Source organism: Rutidosis leptorrhynchoides, chromosome 5 (assembly GCF_046630445.1).
Source record: "Rutidosis leptorrhynchoides isolate AG116_Rl617_1_P2 chromosome 5, CSIRO_AGI_Rlap_v1, whole genome shotgun sequence".
Lineage (NCBI taxonomy): Eukaryota > Viridiplantae > Streptophyta > Magnoliopsida > Asterales > Asteraceae > Rutidosis > Rutidosis leptorrhynchoides.
In genome coordinates this window covers 197951477-197975171 of record NC_092337.1, presented here as the reverse complement: position 1 = coordinate 197975171, position 23695 = coordinate 197951477, and the positions used below count along the sequence as shown (strand labels likewise).

General features: G+C 31.9%; 1 protein-coding gene across 1 annotated transcript; it reads right to left on the bottom strand.

The window, feature by feature from the left end:
• Nucleotides 1-11445: 11445 nt before the first annotated feature.
• LOC139847862 (4-hydroxy-tetrahydrodipicolinate reductase 2, chloroplastic-like) lies at nt 11446-14799 on the bottom strand. Its single transcript, XM_071837590.1, has 9 exons — nt 14674-14799; nt 14095-14312; nt 13771-14008; nt 13528-13661; nt 13354-13428; nt 12814-12915; nt 12232-12341; nt 12060-12147; nt 11446-11802 (listed from the first exon to the last, which is right to left on the bottom strand). Exons 2-9 carry the CDS (start codon nt 14302-14304, stop codon nt 11734-11736), a joined length of 1026 nt encoding a protein of 341 aa, XP_071693691.1. The 5' UTR covers nt 14305-14312; nt 14674-14799; the 3' UTR covers nt 11446-11733.
• Between the last annotated feature and the right edge of the window lie 8896 nt (nt 14800-23695).

Here is a 23695-nt window from a genome sequence, read left to right as displayed (position 1 = left end):
CTTGCTTCACATTGGCCTCTTCAGCAGTCTGTTCTTTAATTCTTTCTTCAATCTGGTTCACTAGTTTGTGAGCCATTCTACATGCCTGTTGTATGGAGGTGGGCTCGTGTGAACTTATATCTTCTTGGATTCTTTCCGGTAATCCTTTCACAAACGCGTCGATCTTCTCTTCCTCATCTTCGAATGCTCCCGGACACAATAGGCACAATTCTGTGAATCGTCTTTCGTACGTGGTAATATCAAATCCTTGGGTTCGTAACCCTCTAAGTTCTGTCTTGAGCTTATTGACCTCGGTTCTGGGACGGTACTTCTCGTTCATCAAGTGCTTGAATGCTGACCACGGTAGTGCGTACGCATTGTCTTGTCCCACTTGCTCTAGATAGGTATTCCACCACGTTAACGCAGAACCTGTGAAGGTATGCGTAGCGTACTTCACTTTGTCCTCTTCAGTACACTTACTTATGGCAAACACCGATTCGACCTTCTCGGTCCACCGTTTCAATCCGATCGGTCCTTCGGTTCCATCAAATTCCAAAGGTTTGCAGGCAGTGAATTCTTTATAGGTGCATCCTACACGATTTCCTGTACTGCTAGATTCAAGGTTATTGTTGGTATGTAGCGCAGCCTGTACTGCGGCTATGTTTGAAGCTAGAAAAGTACGGAATTCCTCTTCATTCATATTCACGGTGTGTCGAGTAGTCGGTGCCATTTCCTTCAAAATAGTCAAATGGAACAAGTTAATCATACAGAATATTAAGAGTAGTTAATAGTATTTCGTAGCATAATATGAACTCATTTATAAAAGCTTTTTCTTCATATTAGCGTTTTATAAGTTTAAATTCGGGTAGTACCTACCCGTTAAGTTCATACTTAGTAGCTAATATACAATTCAACTACTACAATTCTATATGAAAAACTGATTATAATAATATTTCGCGTTCAAACTTTTATACAATATTTTACAAACTTACAATACCGCTTATTTTACATAAAGCATGAAATATAGCACACAATAACTTTGATACAAGATAGTTGTGAAGATAATTCTAGCTAGTACACAAGTCGTTCAGCAAAGGCAATAAAGACACGTAATTCATACGTCCAGAAACAAGTCATGCATTCTGGTTTTACTAGGACTACTTCCCATCCTTGGTCTTGTGGAACATAACCGTTATGGCCGTTGATAAGACAGCGTGTTGTAACGTCGTCAAAGGGACGAGGGTTACGTAATGTCCAACAGTCCCGTAACAATCTAAAAACCTCATTTCTTACCCCAATTACCGACTCCGTCACTTGTGAAAACATTTTGTTTAATAGTTGTAGCCCGATGTTCTTGTTCTCACTTTGGTGAGAAGCGAACATTACTAATCCGTAAGCATAACATGCTTCTTTATGTTGCATGTTAGCCGCTTTTTCTAAATCACGAAGTCCAATATTCGGATATATTGAGTCAAAATAATTTCTTAACCCATTGCGTAAAATAGCATTTGGGTTCCCCGCAATATATGCGTCAAAGTAAACACATCGTAACTTATGGATTTCCCAATGTGATATCCCCCATCTTTCGAACGAAAGCCTTTTATAAACCAAGGCATTCTTGGAACGTTCTTCGAATGTCTTACAAACTGATCTCGCCTTAAATAGTTGTGCCGAAGAATTCTGACCGACTCTAGACAAGATTTCATCAATCATGTCTCCGGGTAGGTCTCTTAAAATATTGGGTTGTCTATCCATTTTGTGTTTTTATACTGTAAAATAGACAAGAGTTAGATTCATAAAAAAAAATACTTATTAATACAAGCAATTTTTACATATATCATAAAGCATAAGCACACTATATTACTTATATTACACCACACGAATACAACTATCTTATTCCGACTCGCTTGTTTCTTCTTCTTCGGTTTTGGTTCGTTTTGCCAAGTTTCTAGGGATATATGATGTTCCCCTAATACGAGCCGTCGTTTTTCACATTGGTTTAGAAAAACCTGGTGGTTTAGAGGTTCCCGGGTCATTGTTACAACTTAAGGACTTCGGGGGTTGACGATACATATAAAGTTCATCGGGGTTGGAATTAGATTTCTCTATTTTTATGCCCTTTCCCTTATTATTTTCTTTTGCCTTTTTAAATTCAGTTGGGGTAATTTCTATAACATCATCGGAATTCTCGTCGGAATCCGATTCATCGGAGAATTGGTAATCCTCCCAATATTTTGCTTCCTTGGCGGAAACACCATTGACCATAATTAACCTTGGTCGGTTGGTTGAGGATTTTCTTTTACTTAACCGTTTTATTATTTCCCCCACCGGTTCTATTTCTTCATCCGGTTCCGATTCTTCTTCCGGTTTCGATTCTTCTTCCGGTTCCGACTCTTCTTCCGGTTCCTCTTCGGGAACTTGTGAATCAGTCCACGAATCATTCCAATTTACATTTGACTCTTCATTATTATTAGGTGAGTCAATGGGACTTGTTCTAGAGGTAGACATCTATCACATAATATCAAACGCGTTAAGAGATTAATATATCACATAATATTCACATGTTAAAAATATATAGTTTCCAACAAAATTTGTTAAGCAATCATTTTTCAAGCAAACACGGTCGAAGTCCAGACTCACTAATGCATCCTAACAAACTCGATAAGACACACTAATGCAAAATTCTGGTTCTCTAAGACCAGCGCTCGGATACCAACTGAAATGTCCCGTTCTTATTGATTAAAAACGTTCCATATTAATTGATTTCGTTGCGAGGTTTTGACCTCTATATGAGACGTTTTTCAAAGACTGCATTCATTTTTAAAACAAACCATAACCTTTATTTCATAGATAAAGGTTTTAAAAAGCTTTACGTAGATTATCAAATAATGATAATCTAAAATATCCTGTTTACACACGACCATTACATAATGGTTTAAAATACAAATATGTTACAACAAAATAAGTTTCTTGAATGCAGTTTTTACACAATATCATACAAGCATGGACTCCAAATCTCGTCCTTATTTAAGTATGCGACAGCGGAAGCTCTTAATAATCACCTGAGAATAAACATGCTTAAAACGTCAACAAAAATGTTGGTGAGTTATAGGTTTAACCTATATATATCAAATCATAATAATAGACCACAAGATTTTATATTTCAATACACATCCCATACATAGAGATAAAAATCATTCATATGGTGAACACCTGGTAACCGACATTAACAAGATGCATATATAAGAATATCCCCATCATTCCGGGACACCCTTCGGATATGATATAAATTTCGAAGTACTAAAGCATCCGGTACTTTGGATGGGGTTTGTTAGGCCCAATAGATCTATCTTTAGGATTCGCGTCAATTAGGGTGTCTGTTCCCAAATTCTTAGATTAACAGACTTAATAAAAAGGGGCATATTCGATTTCGATAATTCAACCATAGAATGTAGTTTCACATACTTGTGTCTATTTTGTAAATCATTTATAAAACCTGCATGTATTCTCATCCCAAAAATATTAGATTTTAAAAGTGGGACTATAACTCACTTTCACAGATTTTTACTTCGTCGGGAAGTAAGACTTGGCCACTGGTTGATTCACGAACCTATAACAATATATACATATATATCAAAGTATGTTCAAAATATATTTACAACACTTTTAATATATTTTGATGTTTTAAGTTTATTAAGTCAGCTGTCCTCGTTAGTAACCTACAACTAGTTGTCCACAGTTAGATGTACAGAAATAAATCGATAAATATTATCTTGAATCAATCCACGACCCAGTGTATACGTATCTCAGTATTGATCACAACTCAAACTATATATATTTTGGAATCAACCTCAACCCTGTATAGCTAACTCCAACATTCACATATAGAGTGTCTATGGTTGTTCCGAAATATATATAGATGTGTCGACATGATAGGTCGAAACATTGTATACGTGTCTAAGGTATCTCAAGATTACATAATATACAATACAAGTTGATTAAGTTATGGTTGGAATAGATTTGTTACCAATTTTCACGTAGCTAAAATGAGAAAAATTATCCAATCTTGTTTTACCCATAACTTCTTCATTTTAAATCCGTTTTGAGTGAATCAAATTGCTATGGTTTCATATTGAACTCTATTTTATGAATCTAAACAGAAAAAGTATAGGTTTATAGTCGGAAAAATAAGTTACAAGTCGTTTTTGTAAAGGTAGTCATTTCAGTCGAAAGAACGACGTCTAGATGACCATTTTAGAAAACATACTTCCACTTTGAGTTTAACCATAATTTTTGGATATAGTTTCATGTTCATAATAAAAATCATTTTCTCAGAATAACAACTTTTAAATCAAAGTTTATCATAGTTTTTAATTAACTAACCCAAAACAGCCGGTGTTACTACGACGGCGTAAATCCGGTTTTACGGTGTTTTTCGTGTTTCCAGGTTTTAAATCATTAAGTTAGCATATCATATAGATATAGAAAATGTGTTTAGTTGATTTTAAAAGTCAAGTTAGAAGGATTAACTTTTGTTTGCGAACAAGTTTAGAATTAACTAAACTATGTTCTAGTGATTACAAGTTTAAAACTTCGAATAAGATAGCTTTATATGTATGAATCGAATGATGTTATGAACATCATTACTACCTTAAGTTCCTTGGATAAACCTACTGGAAAAGAGAAAAATGGATCTAGCTTCAACGGATCCTTGGATGGCTCGAAGTTCTTGAAGCAGAATCATGACACGAAAACAAGTTCAAGTAAGATCATCACTTGAAATAAGATTGTTATAGTTATAGAAATTGAACCAAAGTTTGAATATGATTATTACCTTGTATTAGAATGATAACCTACTGTAAGAAACAAAGATTTCTTGAGGTTGGATGATCACCTTACAAGATTGGAAGTGAGCTAGCAAACTTGAAAGTATTCTTGATTTTATGTAACTAGAATTTGTAGAATTTATGAAGAACACTTAGAACTTGAAGATAGAACTTGAGAGAGATCAATTAGATGAAGAAAATTGAAGAATGAAAGTGTTTGTAGGTGTTTTTGGTCGTTGGTGTATGGATTAGATATAAAGGATATGTAATTTTGTTTTCATGTAAATAAGTCATGAATGATTACTCATATTTTTGTAATTTTATGAGATATTTCATGCTAGTTGCCAAATGATGGTTCCCACATGTGTTAGGTGACTCACATGGGCTGCTAAGAGCTGATCATTGGAGTGTATATACCAATAGTACATACGTCTAAAAGCTGTGTATTGTACGAGTACGAATACGGGTGCATACGAGTAGAATTGTTGATGAAACTGAACGAGGATGTAATTGTAAGCATTTTTGTTAAGTAGAAGTATTTTGATAAGTGTATTGAAGTCTTTCAAAAGTGTATAAATACATATTAAAACACTACATGTATATACATTTTAACTGAGTCGTTAAGTTATCGTTAGTCGTTACATGTAAGTGTTGTTTTGAAACCTTTAGGTTAACGATCTTGTTAAATGTTGTTAACCCAATGGTTATAATATCAAATGAGATTTTAAATTATTATATTATCATGATATTATCATGTATGAATATCTCTTAATATGATATATATACATTAAATGTCTTTACAACGATAATCGTTACATATATGTCTTGTTTAAAAAATCATTAAGTTAGTAGTCTTCTTTTTACATATGTAGTTCATTGTTAATATACTTAATGATATGTTTACTTATCATAGTATCATGTTAACTATATATATATCCATATATATGTCATCATATATTTTTTACAAGTTTTAACGTTCGTGAATCACCGGTCAACTTGGGTGGTCAATTGTCTATATGAAACATATTTCAATTAATCAAGTATTAACAAGTTTGATTGCTTAACATGTTGGAAACATTTAATCATGTAAATATCAATCTCAATTAATATATATAAACATGGAAAAGTTCGGGTCACTACAGCCTAGGCGAGGATGGTGTCAGGTGGTTGACGTGTCTTTACAATAAGACGCTTAGAAGTTATAAGATGCCTACGGAATGGAGACTCAGCGAGATTATCCCCATTTACAAAAATAAAGGGGATGCCCAAATCTGTGGTAATTATAGAGGCATAAAATTACTTAGCCATACTATGAAGCTTTGGGAGAGAGTGATTGAGACTAGACTCCGATGCGAAACTACGGTTTCTGAAAACCAATTTGGTTTCATGCCAGGGCACTCTTCGATGGAGGCAATTCATATTTTAAGAAGCGTTATGGAGAAGTATAGGGAGAAACAAAAGGGTCTAGAGATGGTCTTCTTAGACTTGGAAAAGGCCTATGATTGTGTACCGCGAAAGTTGATTTGGAAGACCCTTAACGTTAGGGGTATCCCAAGTAGATATATTAGAGCTATTATGGATATGTACGATGGGGCGAAGGCCTGCGTTCGGACGCCTGTGGGAAACACAGAGTATTTCTCGATAGAAGTAGGGTTGCACCAGGGATCGGCCCTTAGTCCTTTCCTTTTTGCTTTGATCCTCGACGAGCTGTATCGAGGAATACAAGAGAACATCCCTTGGTGTCTGATTGTTGCCGATGATATTGTGCTTGTATCGGAAACAAAGGATGAGCTTAATAGAAGGCTGGAACAATGGAGGGAAGCCTTAGAACAAAATGGGCTACGGATCAGTAGACAAAAGACGAAATATCTTAGTTGCGAATTCGGTAGGACTGATGATGAACTAAATGTTGGAGGGAACATCAGCATTGGGGACCAGATCTTGCACCCACAAGAGTCGTTTAGATATCTAGGCTCGGTCCTCCACAAATCAGGGAGGATAGACGAGGACGTGACTCATCGTATTAAGGTAGGTTGGTTGAAGTGGAGAGCAGCGAAAGGGGTCTTGTGCGACAAGAAGATACCACTCAAATTGAAAGGAAAATTCCTCAAGGTGGAAATCAGACCTGCCATGTTGTACGGATCAGAATGTTGGCCAATGACGAAGGCCCAAGAGAGAAGGATGGAGGTGGCAGAAATGAGGATGCTTAGGTGGACGTGTGGTAAAACCATGCTAGATATGATCCCAAATGGTGTGTTTAGGGAAAAACTTGGAGTCAGTAGCATCATTGACATGCTAAGAGAAGAACAACTTCGTTGGTTTGGGCATGTGATGAGACGACCACGTATTGCCCCGGTTAGGAGAGTTGAGGCACTCACGGTAGATGGTGTAAGGAGAAGGGGTAGACCTACTCGTAGGTGGATGGATAGACTAAGACTCGACATGAGGAGCTTTCGTTGACCGAGGACATGACTTCTGATAGGGATGCGTGGAGGGCTAGAATAAGAATAGTTGAGTAGGGCTACTTTTATTATTATTATTGTTATTGTTATTGTTACTGTTACTGTTACTGTTATTGTTATTGTTATTACTGCTATTACTGCTATTATTCTTACTATTACAATTATTAGTATTATTATTGTTATTATTATTATTTTTGTATCACTATTATTAATTATTAGTGTATTAGTATTTGTATTACAAATATTTATTACTATTAATATTTATATGAACTATTATTATTACTATTATTTGTATTACTATTACTATCGTTTTTATTAGTTTTATGTACTGTTACTAATATTATTAAATGAGTATGTTTTTGGTATCTTTGGTTTTGGATGTATGCATGCTTGCGTGGTTGTTTGTACGTATGCACGTAGGTTCTTGTATGTTTGTATGTATGTATGCATGCATGCATGTAGGTTTTGTAATGAAGGTGTGATGCAGTTACACACGTTTTTGTATGTGAGTTTGTTTTTTATGTATGTATATTTGTAGGTAGGTATGTATGTATGCTTGCTTTTTACTTGTCTGCAGGTGTGGTATATTCACTCATGTATGTATGTTTTGCTAATAGGTTTATGTAGGACTTGGTGCTTATGCTATGTATGTATGGTTGTATGTGTGGCTTTATGCATGTATGTATGTACGTAGGTATGTTTCATGCTTGTACGTAGGTATGTCTCATGTATATACGTAGGTATGTCTGTATGTAGGTTTAGGTATGTGTGTATGTATGTACGTATGTATGCATGTATGTATGATCAGGTGATTCGCATCGCTCGGTGCATCTTGGGACCATTATGGCTGAGGACGACTTCCCTTACTCTAGAGCTTGGTTGGTTCCTTTTAGTTGGGTGGTTTCGGGGGTGTCTACCGTAAAGGTGCATGAGTGGTTTTTGGTTTGCTAAGGGTGGTTGGCTCTTTGCTTGCGCAACAACTTCCACCCGGCATGCCCTCGAGTTGCTGTCCACAAGGTCTTTTGGCTCTACTTATTGAGGCAACGACAAACGTCGTTTTAGTGGCGTCTTGACTGCCGCTCAGAGCCTAAATTGATTCTTAGGCATGCTTTAAACCCCATGAAAATCTGATTCTACCATTTCCATGGCGTCCCCCCCCCCTTTTTTTTTTTTTATCTATATATTTATCTATTTTTTTTATTTATCTTTGTATTTTTTAATTTATTTTTTAATTTCTATTTTTTAGTTTTAAATAAAAAAAAGTCTTTTTTTAGCCGGAGGTCCTCACGGAAGCAATCTCTCTACCCTGGAGTAGAGAGGGGGATGAATTTCCTTTCCCGTGGGTGGAGAATTCTCTCGACTCGTGGTAACAGAAACGACTTCTCTTCTAGTTTAGGGTAGAGGAAGGATTGTATACATCTTACCTCCCCCATACCTCGCAGGCGCGGGATTGGGTATTGTTGTTGTTGTAATAAGTATAATAATAATAAGTATAATAATAATAATAATAACAATAATAATCCTAGGAATAATAATAATAATAATAATAATAATAATAATAATAATAATAATAATAATAATAACAATAATAATAGAAATAAAAGAAATAAATGAGTATACCCTCTAAAAGGCGGGACTCGAACCCGAGACCTCCCGCTCCCTCGTTAACACCTTGAACCGTTGAACTGTCTACCATTTTTCTGTTATATCACTCCACCTAAATCTATATAACTAATATCTATCTGAGATCTTCTTCTTCAGAATCTTCAATCGACCAAGGACTAGAACTGACTAATCAACAAGCTACTTAAATAACTTTTAAAATTTAAAATAAATACAGAATAATTAGAGGGTAATTAAATTAATTAAAACAAACGAAAAAAAAATATATAGAGATGTAAAAAACTTCTGTTCGTCGTTGCTATGGAGAGGAGAAAAAAAAAGTTTTCACTTTATGGATCGTTTTAGATGAATGTTACAATATGAAAAAGATTGAAAAACTCTTTTAGAAACTATCTAGATTATCAATTAAACTTAAATCAAAACAGATAATCCGAATTTGATTGATGAACATTGTTTGACTTTTTATCCCACAAACTTTGACTCCGAAATTCGTCTTTGATTTGAAGAATTAAAGGATGATATTTTACAGGAAGATTAACTAACTGAATCCTAACCTATCCTCATTTTTAGTTTTTTAAATCTTATTCGTATCTGATCAATTGCTTTTTCAAATTTCATGAACATGAACTAAAAATCAAAATTCAATTTCTAAATCGTTTTAGATAAAACTTTCAACATGAAATATACAGTAAATCACTCCTAGAAACTTTTTGAATCATCCATTGATCCAGAAACATCAAAACCATTACGAATTTCTTGATGAACAAAACTGTTGACTTTTTAATTTTTAAATTTGACTTTACAAATTCGAAGTTAATAAGAAGAATCGAAGCATGAAAACTTACAGAGAGTTTAAATAGATCATTCCTAACAACTTTGCATTTATAAATTTTGATAAACAAAACAATTTCAAGCTTTTTGAAAAATTAGAACAGGAACAGAGATGAACGGGTTTCTGTTTTATTTTTCTCAATTGCAATATGTGAAATATGGAGTGAGATCGAATAATTGAAAATAAAACACAAGTTAGTCACAAGTTTGGCATATATTGTAAGTTGAAGTCGACAGATACATGAATCAGACAAGAATCAAAAATAAAAATTCGATTATGATATGAGGTACCTTTATTTGATTTTATTTAATATTAATAATTAATAAATATTAATAATAATAATACTTTTAATATTATTATTAATAAAATAATAATAATAATATAAATAACAATAATAATGGTATTTATTAATAATAATGTTGATATTACTACTAATAATCATAATAACATTAATGATAACAATAATAAGTTTGTATCTTAATACAATAACAAAACATAATAATAATTTTAATAATCTCAGTGATATTAATAATAAAATTATTGAAAGTAACTATAACAACTACACTTAATTATATTTTTACCTAGTAATCAAACTTAATATTACATTTTATTAATTATGACATACATATAACAACATATGTATACATTTAATATTTATATATATTACTATATACATATAACATTAACTATGTAAAACAAAATCATATATATTTTCATGTAGATTTATTTTAATCGTAACTTTATTATTTATATTATTATTTTACATATTCGATTTAAATGATTAAATTGTTTCCTATTATTTCAAATTATTATATATACTTATATTTATATATATATATATATATATATATATATATATATATATATATATATATATATATATATATATATATATATATATATATATTTATATATATATATATCTATTTACATGTTTATTAAAACGCAATTGTTCGTGAATCGTCGGGAGTGGTCAAAGGTCAAATGTATATATGAACATCGTTTCAAAATTTTCTAGACTCAACATTACATACTTTGCTTATCGTATCGAAATCATATAAAGATTAAGTTTAAATTTAGTCGGAAATTCCCGGGTCATCACAAAGTCCCACCTTTTTATTTTATTTTTCATTTTTTAAGTTAAATTATTGCATTATTTATTTATTTTACTTCATTATTGTAATTAAATTAATTACTTTATGTAAAATATCATAATTTAAATACATAATTTAAACTAAAAATAATACCACCATATATTTATATACATTCATACATAGTTGAGGGACTAAATGTGTAATTATACCTAATATATCATCTTCATCCTCATGTTTCATACATAGTTCTGCAACAGCCGATCCTACTTCAATTATTTTTTTTCCTTCCATTAAATTAAATCAAGCAAATGGTAAGAAATCTTGCTCATATATAAAGCCTCAATATACTTGGCTTCATCTCATTCGCTATACACTGCGACACGCTTCTACTTCTTCTTCCCGTGATGCTCCCATCGCGCCGGAGGAAAATTGGTTCCATCACGCCCCATAGTGGCGCTATGGTGGCGTGATGGTGGTAAAATCGGTGCCACCACGCTGCGTTAACAATGGTCTTATGTTCTTAGTTCAACCGAACTATAAATAGCACCAAAATAACATCGTAATCAACATGAGTACTCTCATTAAAAAGTGAAGGAATCGAACCTTTTGTACCGCGGGATAACAAATATGCAGAAAAAAAATCCAGACAAATTATGAATACATCTTACAAAAGATTCAGAAAATGTAATCAAAGATTACACAGTCTTGACTATAATCGTTAATGGTCTCATTTTCTAGCATACAAGAGAAAATTCCCTACATTAACTAACAAGCACAACCTAAGCACGGGTTTATACGCTAACTCTGACCGAAAAAACAGGATAACCGACTTCCACTTGGGGACCAAAGTCTTCTGATGAGAACTCTGCAATATGACCAAACCTCATCTAAGCTGATAGTTATATAGTAATTGTCTCTTAACGCATGCTACCCTCGCGTAAGACATCAATCATGTCATATATCTTCTTATCTGCTCTTGATTGGATCTGCATTTGAAAATTAGCTTCAAAAAATTAAACAATTAGGATATCGCGAAGTTTGGTAATGGTGACATCATCAAATGAAATATTTTGTACGGGTTAATAAGGGTTAGATAACTTTTTGTCCAAACCAAAAATGACATAAATAAAAATTAAGCTATTTGCTTCTAATAATATTTCAAAAGAAATCTCAAATATATGATTATATTAGTTATATATTTTGCCCATTTGACGAGTTCTCTAGTAAAGGAAAGAATTAGGACCTTTTTAGCAAGAAAAAGTGCAGCATCGATAGCACCTTCAGCGTAGATTGATCTCCCACAAACGTTATGTTGGAATTCAAATGAAACTCTACAAACAGTAAAATGAAATTACATTTCTCGTTCAGAGCGATTAAAAAAACACATCGTGTATCGAAGACAGTCAGCAGCTTACGTTCCGTCGGGAGACGTGAGATGGTACATATGAAATGCATGTCCATCTAAGTACTCTTCTGGAACACCAACCAGTTCAACTTGTTGCTTGGGATCTCGTATTAATTGTACCTGATGTTAAGTTATACAACCTTCTAAATCAGAAATGCATATCAAAAAATCAAAAAAAAAAAAAAAAAAGGAGATAAATTAACTTTGGTAGGCAAAAGGTGAAAAGGTATAATAAATAAAAGCGTGCTACTTCTTGTTATCATGTCAAGAACATGTATTCTGGTACAGGGGCGGATCTAGGATTGGTAGTCACTGGTGCACCCGTTAAAACCCTCAAAAAATTTCTACTAGATGTCTTATTTCAATGGTGTCACTCAAAAAAATATACATCCAGTGGTGTCACTAGTTAAAAACTCCAAAAAATTTCCACTACATCGCGTATTTCAGTGGTGTGCCGTGCCACCACTGGGCACTATATACATCCGCCCCTGTTCTGGTACCTTTAAGATGTCTTGAAACATCTTTTATGATAAAAGTAAGATTAAGATAATATAACCACATGAAGTAACAAATATAAAATATCATGACAGACCTCATCCATGTCAAATGACACTCCAAGTTTCTGAAAGCAAGATATGACAGCTTTTGCTGTTCCAGATGTGTCCAACTTCGTATGTTGATGAGATTCCAACACCTGGTAGATTTTCAAAATTAGAAAATCGCCACCAGGAACAACTTGAGATAGCCTAATGGGCGGGTTGGGTGACAGGTACGCAAAGGTTTGGTTCAAAGCTAAGTGGGATCGAGTTCGGTTGACCCGAAACATTCTGTATCCAAAATGGTCAAGCTACATTAAATATGTAGTGTATTAGAGTAACTATAAAAACTACAGTGTACCCTTGTAACAACACTTTTTAGATAGAACGATTTAGACAAATACACTTTGGGTGACATTCAACCACTTTGGCCGATTTCCTTCGGGCTTTAGCTCAAGTATTGACCCATTAACATTACCCAAAACAACCCAAATAGATTGTTATTGACATGTTGTTCCTAAACCAAGTGAGTGAATATTAAAACAAAGATGCATCGAGCTAATTAGCAAGTTGTCGTAACAGTTATAGACACGTACCTCTAGTTTATATCCAGAGAATGCTCCAGGAAATTGCTTAGACATAATATCCATGGCAGCCAAAAATGCCACAACCTGAACAAAACAAACCACCAAGAGACTTAAAGAAAAATTCCTTTAAAATAACAAAAATGAACAAGAAGTAATTTACAAATAAAACTATACGATGTTCACCTGTTTTCCCATTTGAGGAGAAATTACAGCATAAAGGTTCGATTCTTGCACCGTTTTATACAAAAGATCCCTATCTCCACCAGTGGTTCCCATCACAAAAGGCACTCCGCTTTTGCAATACAACTCAGCATTATCTGCATAAAAATTAAAAAAAAAAAAAAAAAAAAAAGCAATAATCCAATATAGTAATATTGGTGATTGATGATGATAAGACATATCTATATCATATAACTGCAAGTTTACCATTGACAGCATTAGGTACAGTAAAGTCAATAACGATCAAATCCGGATATTCTTTTAGAACAGATGCTAAAGTGGTCTCTCTATCAGAAGGACCATGCACGTTAATATCTTTCCCTCCAACTTGAACCGTTTTCCCAGCATCGCGTTGAATACCAAACGACTCTGGAACAACATAAAGCCCTGCAGATACTCCCGCTTCAATAATCGCCTGCCCCATTTTCCCCATACAACTATTCACCTAAACATTATTCAAAAGCAATAAAAAAACAATATCGATAAAAATTAACAATCAAAAAGTGACACATTTAAAAATAAGTACTTTACCATTATCGGAACAGCAACATTGTTTACACGAACCAACTGCTTATCGTCAACACTCTGAATCGGAGTGTTTAGTGTAGCTGATATCGAAAATAAACACCTTTGTTTTCTACTAAAACTAGTATAGTTTGATGGTTGCCTACTCCTTGAAAACGAGACTAAATTGCGTTGTCGTCCAAGTAGATTCACAGGTACTTCAAGAGCAAAAGCCATTTAAAAAACTGTGAATTCAAAATCAAATACATAATACCTAAGTATCATCAACAGCTCAAGTACATAGATTGTGCAATTCAAACCCTAACCTAATGCCTAGTGTCCATAATCCATATATCCATATAATCATATTAAACCTAACTGATATTTGGTGCAATTTATTTATCTATTATGCATGCGGTAGAGGTCAACTTACCTACACTGGATGGGATTGGGTAAAAATGTTGTTATTATATGATTATTTCGTGATAGAAACTAATAATTAGCGGTTCATAAGTTCAGATTATAAGGATTATGTAATTAATGATAGCAAACGGAAGTTATTAAAAGAAAATGTTACAGAAGTAGGGGGAGTAAGGTTGATACTACCTTTGAACGGCGACGGTGACTTTAACGGTGGCTGAAGGGCCGGCGGGATAAGTGTATGTATTGCAGGTTTTAGTCTGTTGGCTGTTGCAGGTTTTTTGTTTTCCCTAACATCAAGTGGTGTTAAATATCAAGTCCTTCAATATTTGAGATGACTCAATATCAGTACTTTGATAATTAGTTTTTTACTTTTTAAATCACTAGTTGGATACTTGTATCACCTAAATAAATCTTTAAGTTGGTTTTAAACTTTCGTTATTGATGAGACAACTTTTTTTAGATGATTGAAGGTTAGGGGAATGTGTGTCTATGTGTTTGTTGTTCCTTTGATATATGTTGTTAGTTTCATTGCTTGTTTGTGTATTGATTATTTGATCAGTCTTAGAGTTTATTGGTGCAAAAGCTCAATGTATTTGTTCGTAATCGATTATGAATCAATTGTTGTAAAGAGTATCAAAGATCATAAAATATGTCAACGTATGTTTGACACAATTGTATTATTACTAGATCTTCATGAACTATTTTAATATGATCTATTTTAATTTTTAATCCCATTTTTTTTCGTCCAAACATATAGATAGTTAAAGCTAGTTATTAGAGTATGAATTAATATGTATTTCAAAATCCTTATAAAGTATTTTGAAATTATGTATTTTGAATTAATATGTATTACTTGTAGAAAGATGGAGAGGGTTGTAAAAATTATGGTATGATTTGATTGTTCGATTGATTCTTGAATCGTGTATTCACTTTTTTCTATAAAGTATTTTGTCTCAATGATCGCCTTGGTTTCACAAAATCTTTATAGGGATATGACAATAACGCAATTTATGTTTTTGGCAATGAAATCACAAATCAAATAATCGGAGAAATGAGAATTCTGTAAGTTGTGTATGAAGGCAAAAGTGCCAAAACGAATTAAGAAATTTTGTTATATTTTGGTTGGAAACTCTTGGTAGGCACCTTTTCGACATAACGTATAGTGTCTTTTCGATTAAGGTTTCAGGATGCTTCCCTGAGCCCAGCGAGGGGCGCTGCCCCTTGGACCCCGCAAGGGGGCGTAGCCTCCTTGACCTCCACCATTTTCGCTGCGTTATTGAGTCAACTCTTACAGACGTGCACTCCACACTCACTGAACCTATTAATAAGTATAACTCAATAGTCTTTGCTTATGTCACGACCTGGAAATTTTTGACTTATTTTAAACTTAATTCTGTAAATAATTTCATAATTCTGACACGATAAACAAAGTCTGTTATCCTGAGTCTCAAAATTTTTGAACTGTTTTCATTACATTCATTTAACATCGACCAGTTTTGACGATTCACGAACAACTATTTATAAATAGATATGTATATATAGATATAATAAATTTGAAATATTATATGAATTAATTGTTAGAACTAATTATGTAAAATAATATTATTATATATATAAGAATATTACTTGAAAACGTTAACAAAAGCACACACATAATTACAACCAAATTTTCACGTGAACAAATCAATTTCTACCAACTTAACTTTTATCTTTTGTTTCTTACTGCACCTGAAATTTATAAGTAAAGGAAGTTCAGACAATACAATCGTATGATTATATATGGTACCCGTACTATTTTTAAAATATCTCATTGTTGGCATCAATCGTCAAGGTTGTTGCTTGCTCACGAGAACATGATAGTGGATATATATATATATATATATATATATATATATATATATATATATATATATATATATATATATATATATATATATATATATATATATATATATATATATATATATATATATATATATATATGCATTACATACATGTAAGCATATAGATATCACCATTAACTCATCAGTCAATCCCTACATCCAGCTGCCATTCAATTTCATTCAAATCATGTTAGTGTATTACAACTTGTTAGCCATCATCTATTCTGGATGGATTGAGGATGGGTTCGTAGCCGACTTAATCAATGGAGACAAGAAGAAGGCGATCCTTTCCACCCACCAAATTTCCCTCTTGGCGAAGAACCTGAAGCACTTACCGGCGAACCAGTCTGAAACACCATTTTCACCCTCATTTCCAGAGTATTCCGCCACGATTATATATTATCTAAACTTCTAGATCTTATTCATCAGCTCGTTCCAACTGCCAATCATCCCGGTGTACTAGAAGCAGTCAACGAGCTTCGCGCTAGAGTGGCGGCTTTGGAGAATATGATGCAGAACTTACAAGCATCACAAGCCCCACAAACACCAACAGCACCACCCGCATCAACTCCAACAGTACCATTACCACCACCAACAACATCCTCATCGCAAGCCTGAACATCACAATCTGTCCCACGAGCATCAACGTCATACGCCCTGTAGATACCAAGGAATACCAACAATAACAAACGATGAAGTATTGATTCATAACTTCATCGGAGAAATATTCTACGGTGATTATGTAATCTCTAAAGTTTTAGAGATTATTTATTCTAATCATAACCGTAAATCAAGATGAGTGGATGGATAGAGATGATAGAGGGGAGAATAGAAACTCTGACAGGGATGGTGCGTGCGTTACAAAATAGACTTGTTATACAAGCAGCACCAGCAGTACCGTCAGCATCACCAGCACCAGCAGTACCGGCAGCATCACCAGCACCAGCAGCACCTACAACATCACAAGATCCGCCAGTTCCATAATCACCGACGTCATCACAAATTGACAACGAGCATATTGTATCAACGAGTTATGAAGTATTAACTCATTCCCTCTGAAGAATTTATATGTATATTTTATATATATGAATTTTTAAACCACAATATATCTTTTCGTACTAAGCTATTACGTGTGAATTTTAAAGGGTAGATACTACTCGGCTAATTCATATTACTAATATGCTATGATGTACATCCTTCGTTAACAACTTAACAATCGTTAATCTCTGCTTCAACTCAATAGATTTCATTTCATAATAAACCTAGTGTATTGTTCAAGTACATGTTTGATTTCGCACTTTCATTTTCAATGTACTCGAAACTTTCTAGAAAACATCATTCGTATCTTGCGAAATTCACAAGAATTCCATGAGCATCAGCACCTTCACCGAGGAATATCAATAAGAATAAATAGTGAAGTATTGATTACTTTAGTAAATGTTAGGACCCCGGAGTTGTATAGTGTTAATGTGAAATAAACTTAAATGATGGTTCCTTAGAAGAGGGCTATATAAGGAACCTAAGTAGTCCTAATTAGATAGCCATTGCATTGTAACTGAGTTCTAGAAGCTGTAGAATGTAAATCTTATTGATTCTCTCTCATACCGAATCTCCTTTACACTTACCGAATCTCATTCTAACTTGTCTTTTCTTCTAATCTCAACATGATCTGACCTATCATTTGGTATCAGAGCTTCCAGGGAGTGATATTACATCACTAGATTGATCCAGAGATTGAAGATTACAGAATCTGAGCACCTGAGCACTCTCGGTATATTGAATTAGATTCGGTGTAATCGAATCTGATAATCTGACGTTCAGATTCTTGTGATAAGTTCAGCGAAGATGTATTAGGTTGATTGGAAAGAGTTTCAATCTTCATTACAGCTTTTTAACATCAATTATGAAGAATCAAGTTGATTTTTTAGAGTTCGTGGCTAAAAATCTCGGTATTCATCATTTCCAGCTTGATTCCGTAGTTTAGTAAAGGTTTGAGGTTTCAGTTGTGATCGTGAGGTGTTTAATCACATTTCTGACGGTTTAATTTCTTCAATTCTGTGACGACCCGAAAATTTTCGACCAATTTTAAACTTAATCTTTATATGATTTTGACTCAATAAGCAAAGTCTGAGATGTTGAGACTCAAAATTTTGAAATTTTATTCATGTAATCAATTACCCTTTGACTGTGCTCGATGATTCATGAACCTTTAATTGCAAACAGAAATGTATATATATAAATAATTATATATGTAAATAATTATATTATAAATTAAACTATTATGTGATTTAGTTATAATGGAAGATAACTTAAGATAACTTAAAATTTGTTAATTAAAACTGTTTAATTTATTATAAAGAGTATACTGAATATAAATCATTTTGAATATAATTATCAATGTTAACAAAGTATTAAAGGTATACTTTGAATTAATTTGTTTCAAAATATAATTAATATAGTTATTTACTTAATATTTAAAACATAATTATATATCTAGTAGTTGAAATATATAAATATATATATATATATATGATATTTTTTATATAAATTTTGATTATATGTATATTATAATATATTAAAATTAAATATTCAAAATACGATATTATGTATATACACTATGTAATATTACATAGCAATATATTAAATTATAAGTTGAAAATATATTTGTATAATATTATTATTAATTTTATTATTATTATTAATATTAATATTAATATCAATATCAGAATTATCAATATCATTAATCTAATATGAAAATAGAATACATGTAACTTGTTATATCTTTCATATCACTTGTATTATTAGATATTATTATCATTATCATTATTAAGAATTATTAGTATTATTATAAATTAATATTATTATTATAATATTTTTTTAACATTATAAATATTATGAAAATAATTATTATTAATATTATTGTTATAAATCTTATAGATATTATTATTATCATTAATATTATTATAAATATTATTTATTATTGTTAATAATATTAAGAATATTATTATTATAGTTATATATTATTGATTAATAAGATTAATTATATTATATAGATAATATAGGTACAGATATATATAAAAACAGATATATCTACATATATATATACAGATATACGTATTTGGAATCTTTATTATATACATATACGTATTATATACAAATATATACATACAGATACTGTTAAATACAAAATATATGTTAATAATGATGTATTCGATTCCAAAATCACTTTCAATCTATTGTTGATTTGTCCTTCTGTCACATAGCTCGTACAAATCACGACTTAATCAAAGAACAATCCAAAAATTCTGTTAGACATTGATCTCATACGATTTTTTATTTTTTTTTCTTTCTGTCAATTATTCTGTCGACCATCGGGCTATATAGTAAACGAATCACTCGATGAATTGAATTAACACACTCAGTTCTTTTATGATCATTATCAATTAAAAACCCTTACAACCATTTATCAAATTGAAATTTCTAAAGAAAAACCCAAGAAACCCGTCGGTCCCCTGTTCTTGGTTCAATTATCCAAAAGCCAGAAAATGAAGCGAAATAAAAAATTTGTTAATGCAGTTTTATTAGAAATCTTGTACTCAATCTATTTGTAAAGTTACAGCTTCTAATTTTTCCAATCCCATCCGAATTTGGAAGTCAAAGTTAAGTTTTTAAAAGTCAAACATTTATTTTTCAATCAAATTGAAGCTGTAGAGATTATTTTAGTTGAAATTAACGAATCACAAAGATTCTATGAAGGAATTAAAACACTTTTCATTTTGTAATCAACGTCTATACGTGTCTGAATTTCAAAAGCCATGTTTGAGTTGTTCTTCGTGTTCATCGAGTTACTACGTCTGTTTAAAAATTAAATTATTTCTGTTAATGCAATTCAAGCTCAATGGATCGTTTCTGTTTCAATGGTAGAACCTAAAGCATTTAATTAACTACTGGTTATTATCGATTTTGGTCTATGGTCGATTCATGTTGTGAAGAAGAAGATGAAACAGAAATTGGAGTTAAATAAATTAAAATGGGAATGATAGCAGATAAACAGATACAGTCGAATGGTCTTGGGTGTTGTTGGGTTAGCTAGTGGTCGTGGGTTCGAGCCTGCACCTGGGCTGTTTTGTTTTTGAAACTCAAAAAGGTAGTCTATCTTTATTTATTATTATTATTATTATTATTATTATTATTATTATTATTATTATTATTATTATTATTATTATTATTATTATTATTATTATTATTATTATTATTATTATTATTATTATTATTATTATCATCATCATCATCATCATCATCATCATCATTATTATAGATTATTAGTGTTATTGTTATTATTGTTATTATTGATATTATTATTAATTATTAATATTATTATTTGTATTATTATTATTATAAAGTATTATGAATATCATTTATTATTAGTATTATCAATATCAATATTGTTAGTATTAGTATTATAATTATTATTATTACAAATATAAGAACTAGAATAAAAATTATCATTTATTATTAATATTATGATAATAATTATTATTATTAGTAATATTATGAAAATAATAAAAATTATTATTAATTTCATTAATATTAGTATTAGTATCATTTTTATTAGTATTATTAATCTATTTAAAATTTGTAATATCAATATTATCATTATTATTATCACATGTATTATCATTAATATTATCAAAACTATCATTTTTAATCGACAAATAATGTGCATAGAATATACTTATTACATATATTCTAACGATATAACCATATATCAAACATATTTATATATAAATACTTATATATAACAAATTATTGAATTTTAAATTTAATATTAAACTTATAGATAGATATAGGTATGGTAATATAACTAAATGTATAGATAATAATTATTTTAAATATATATACCAAATAAACAGATATAACATAAGATATAATATATATATAAATAAAATATATTTAAATGAAATTTAGTATAAAATTTATATAACTACAAACACATAAATATTATATAATTATGAAATTTCCATTATATGTTTTAATAGGTATATAATTAATATAGGTTCGTGAATCCGAGGCCAACCTTGCACTTGTTCAATGCCATCATATGCTTAATTACTACGAAATACAATATTGTGAGTTCATTTGATTCCCTTTTACTCTTTACATTTTTGGGACTGAGAATACATGCGCTGATTTTATAACTGCTTTATTAAATACTTTTGAAATATATTTTGAACTGAGAATACATGAAATGCTTTTATAAATGTTTGACGCGATATGACACAAGCAAAACATTCCTCGAATGAATTATTATGCAGACAGAAGTTCTGTGGATTATTATTGAATTACGTGGACATGATAATTGCCACTAATTGATGTGAATATTTTCCCCTGATTATTATTGCTTGGTAACCTAAGAATTAGAAACGGGTATGACCCTAATTCACGCGAATCCTAAAGGTAGCTACCGGGTTTAACACCCCCACCCAGAATGTTCACTAGACGGAAGAGCTAGTTGGCGTGGTGTTTAGTACTTCGAAGTTTATATTTTATACAGACGAGATGTTCTGTTTTGGGGATATTATTATTGATGCGCATTATATGTTAAGGTCGGTTACCATGTTGAGCAATGAAATCAAAATGAATGTTATGTATCGAGAGAATGATTTTTATACACAGGTTATGTGTATTAGTTTTGTGCACGAGATATGTGTACGATTATTAAAAATCGCGAGGCAACCTACGGGGGAGAAAAAGATACGAACCTACTCTGCCAAGCATTATGAAAAATGGTTTTGTACACGAGATAGGTGTACTGTATTTAAATCTTGTGGTCTATCAAAATGACGAATTTTATTGTTTTATGATAAACCTATGAACTCACCAACCTTTTGGTTGACACTTGAAAGCATGTTTATTCTCAGCTATGAAAGAAATCTTCCGCTGTGCATTTGCTCATTTTAGAGATATTACTTGGAGTCATTCATGACATATTTCAAAAGACGTTGCATTCGAGTCGTTGAGTTCATCAAGATTATTATTAAGTCAATTATAGTTGGATATATTATGAAATGGTATGCATGCCGTCAACTTTCGATGTAATGAAAGTTTGTCTTTTAAAAAGGAATGCAATGTTTGTAAAAGGTATCATATAGAGGTCAAGTACCTCGCGATGTAATCAACTATTGTGAATCGTTTATAATCGATATGAATGGATCCTTTCAGTTGGTATCAAAGCGGTGGTCTTAGCGAACCAGGTCTTACATTAGTGTGTCTAACTGATAGTTGTTTAGATGCATTAGTGGGTCTGGACTTCGACCGTGTCTGCATGTCAAAAGTTTTGCATATCATTTCGTGTCAAAAATTACCTGCTTATCATTCTTAGGGAATCACTTGCTTATCATTCTTAGTCTAGACACATCTTACTGCATTGATTGCATGAATAGTGTATAGACAAAATTCATATCTTAGCGTATCTGCTAATTCATATCTTAGCTTATCTGTTACTGTAAACTTTGCCTGATATATTCCGTAAATTCCTCCGTAATCTACGAAATCTTTTGTTCTATAAATATATATATATATATATATATATATATACATATATATATATATATATATATATATATATATATATATATATATATATATATATATATATATATATATATATATATATTCTATGTAATTAGAATACCATCTGATAGCCGGAAATTATTTCCTATCGAAAAATCCTTTACTCAATCGTACGAAATGGAACTCGTCATTAGTGCAAGTTCTTCGGAACCCGACAGTTATTCCGACATGGATGTTCACCTAAGCTCCGAAAGCAGCGTCACCAGAATGAATCAACCAATCAGCCATCCCCAATTCATCTGATGGGTTCGTAGTCTACTTAATCATTGGAGACAAGAAGAAGGTGATCCTTTCCGTCAACCGAATTCACCTCTTGATGATGAACCTAAAGTACTTACCGGCAAACCTATCCGAAACACCATTTTCAGCCTCATTTCCAGGGTAACTCGTCACGGTTATATTCTATCCACAATTCATCCGCTCGTTTCTACCGACAATCATCCTGGAGTAATGAAAGAAGTCAACGAGCTTGGCGCTCGAGTAATCAATTTGGAAAACGTGGTGCAAAACCTATCAGCTTCAGCAACAACATCGGCAACACCAGTACCACCAACAACAACATCCGCAGCACAAGCCTCAACACTACACGCCTCAAACTCATAGTCTGTACCTCCAGCATAATCATCATATTACATGATGTCCTACATCGATTATCTTCATTCTACATGATGTTCTACATCATTTATCTT

Excerpts from the sequence above, each read along its gene's own strand:
- LOC139847862 (XM_071837590.1), bottom strand. The coding sequence starts at position 14,304 with ATGGCTTTTGCTCTTGAAGTACCTGTGAATCTACTTGGACGACAACGC. Across the intron at positions 12,916-13,353 it reads TCTCTGGATATAAACTAGAG|GTGTTGGAATCTCATCAACA; the intron begins GTACGTGTCTAT and ends AAAATCTACCAG. Across the intron at positions 12,148-12,231 it reads CTCACGTCTCCCGACGGAAC|AGTTTCATTTGAATTCCAAC; the intron begins GTAAGCTGCTGA and ends TACTGTTTGTAG.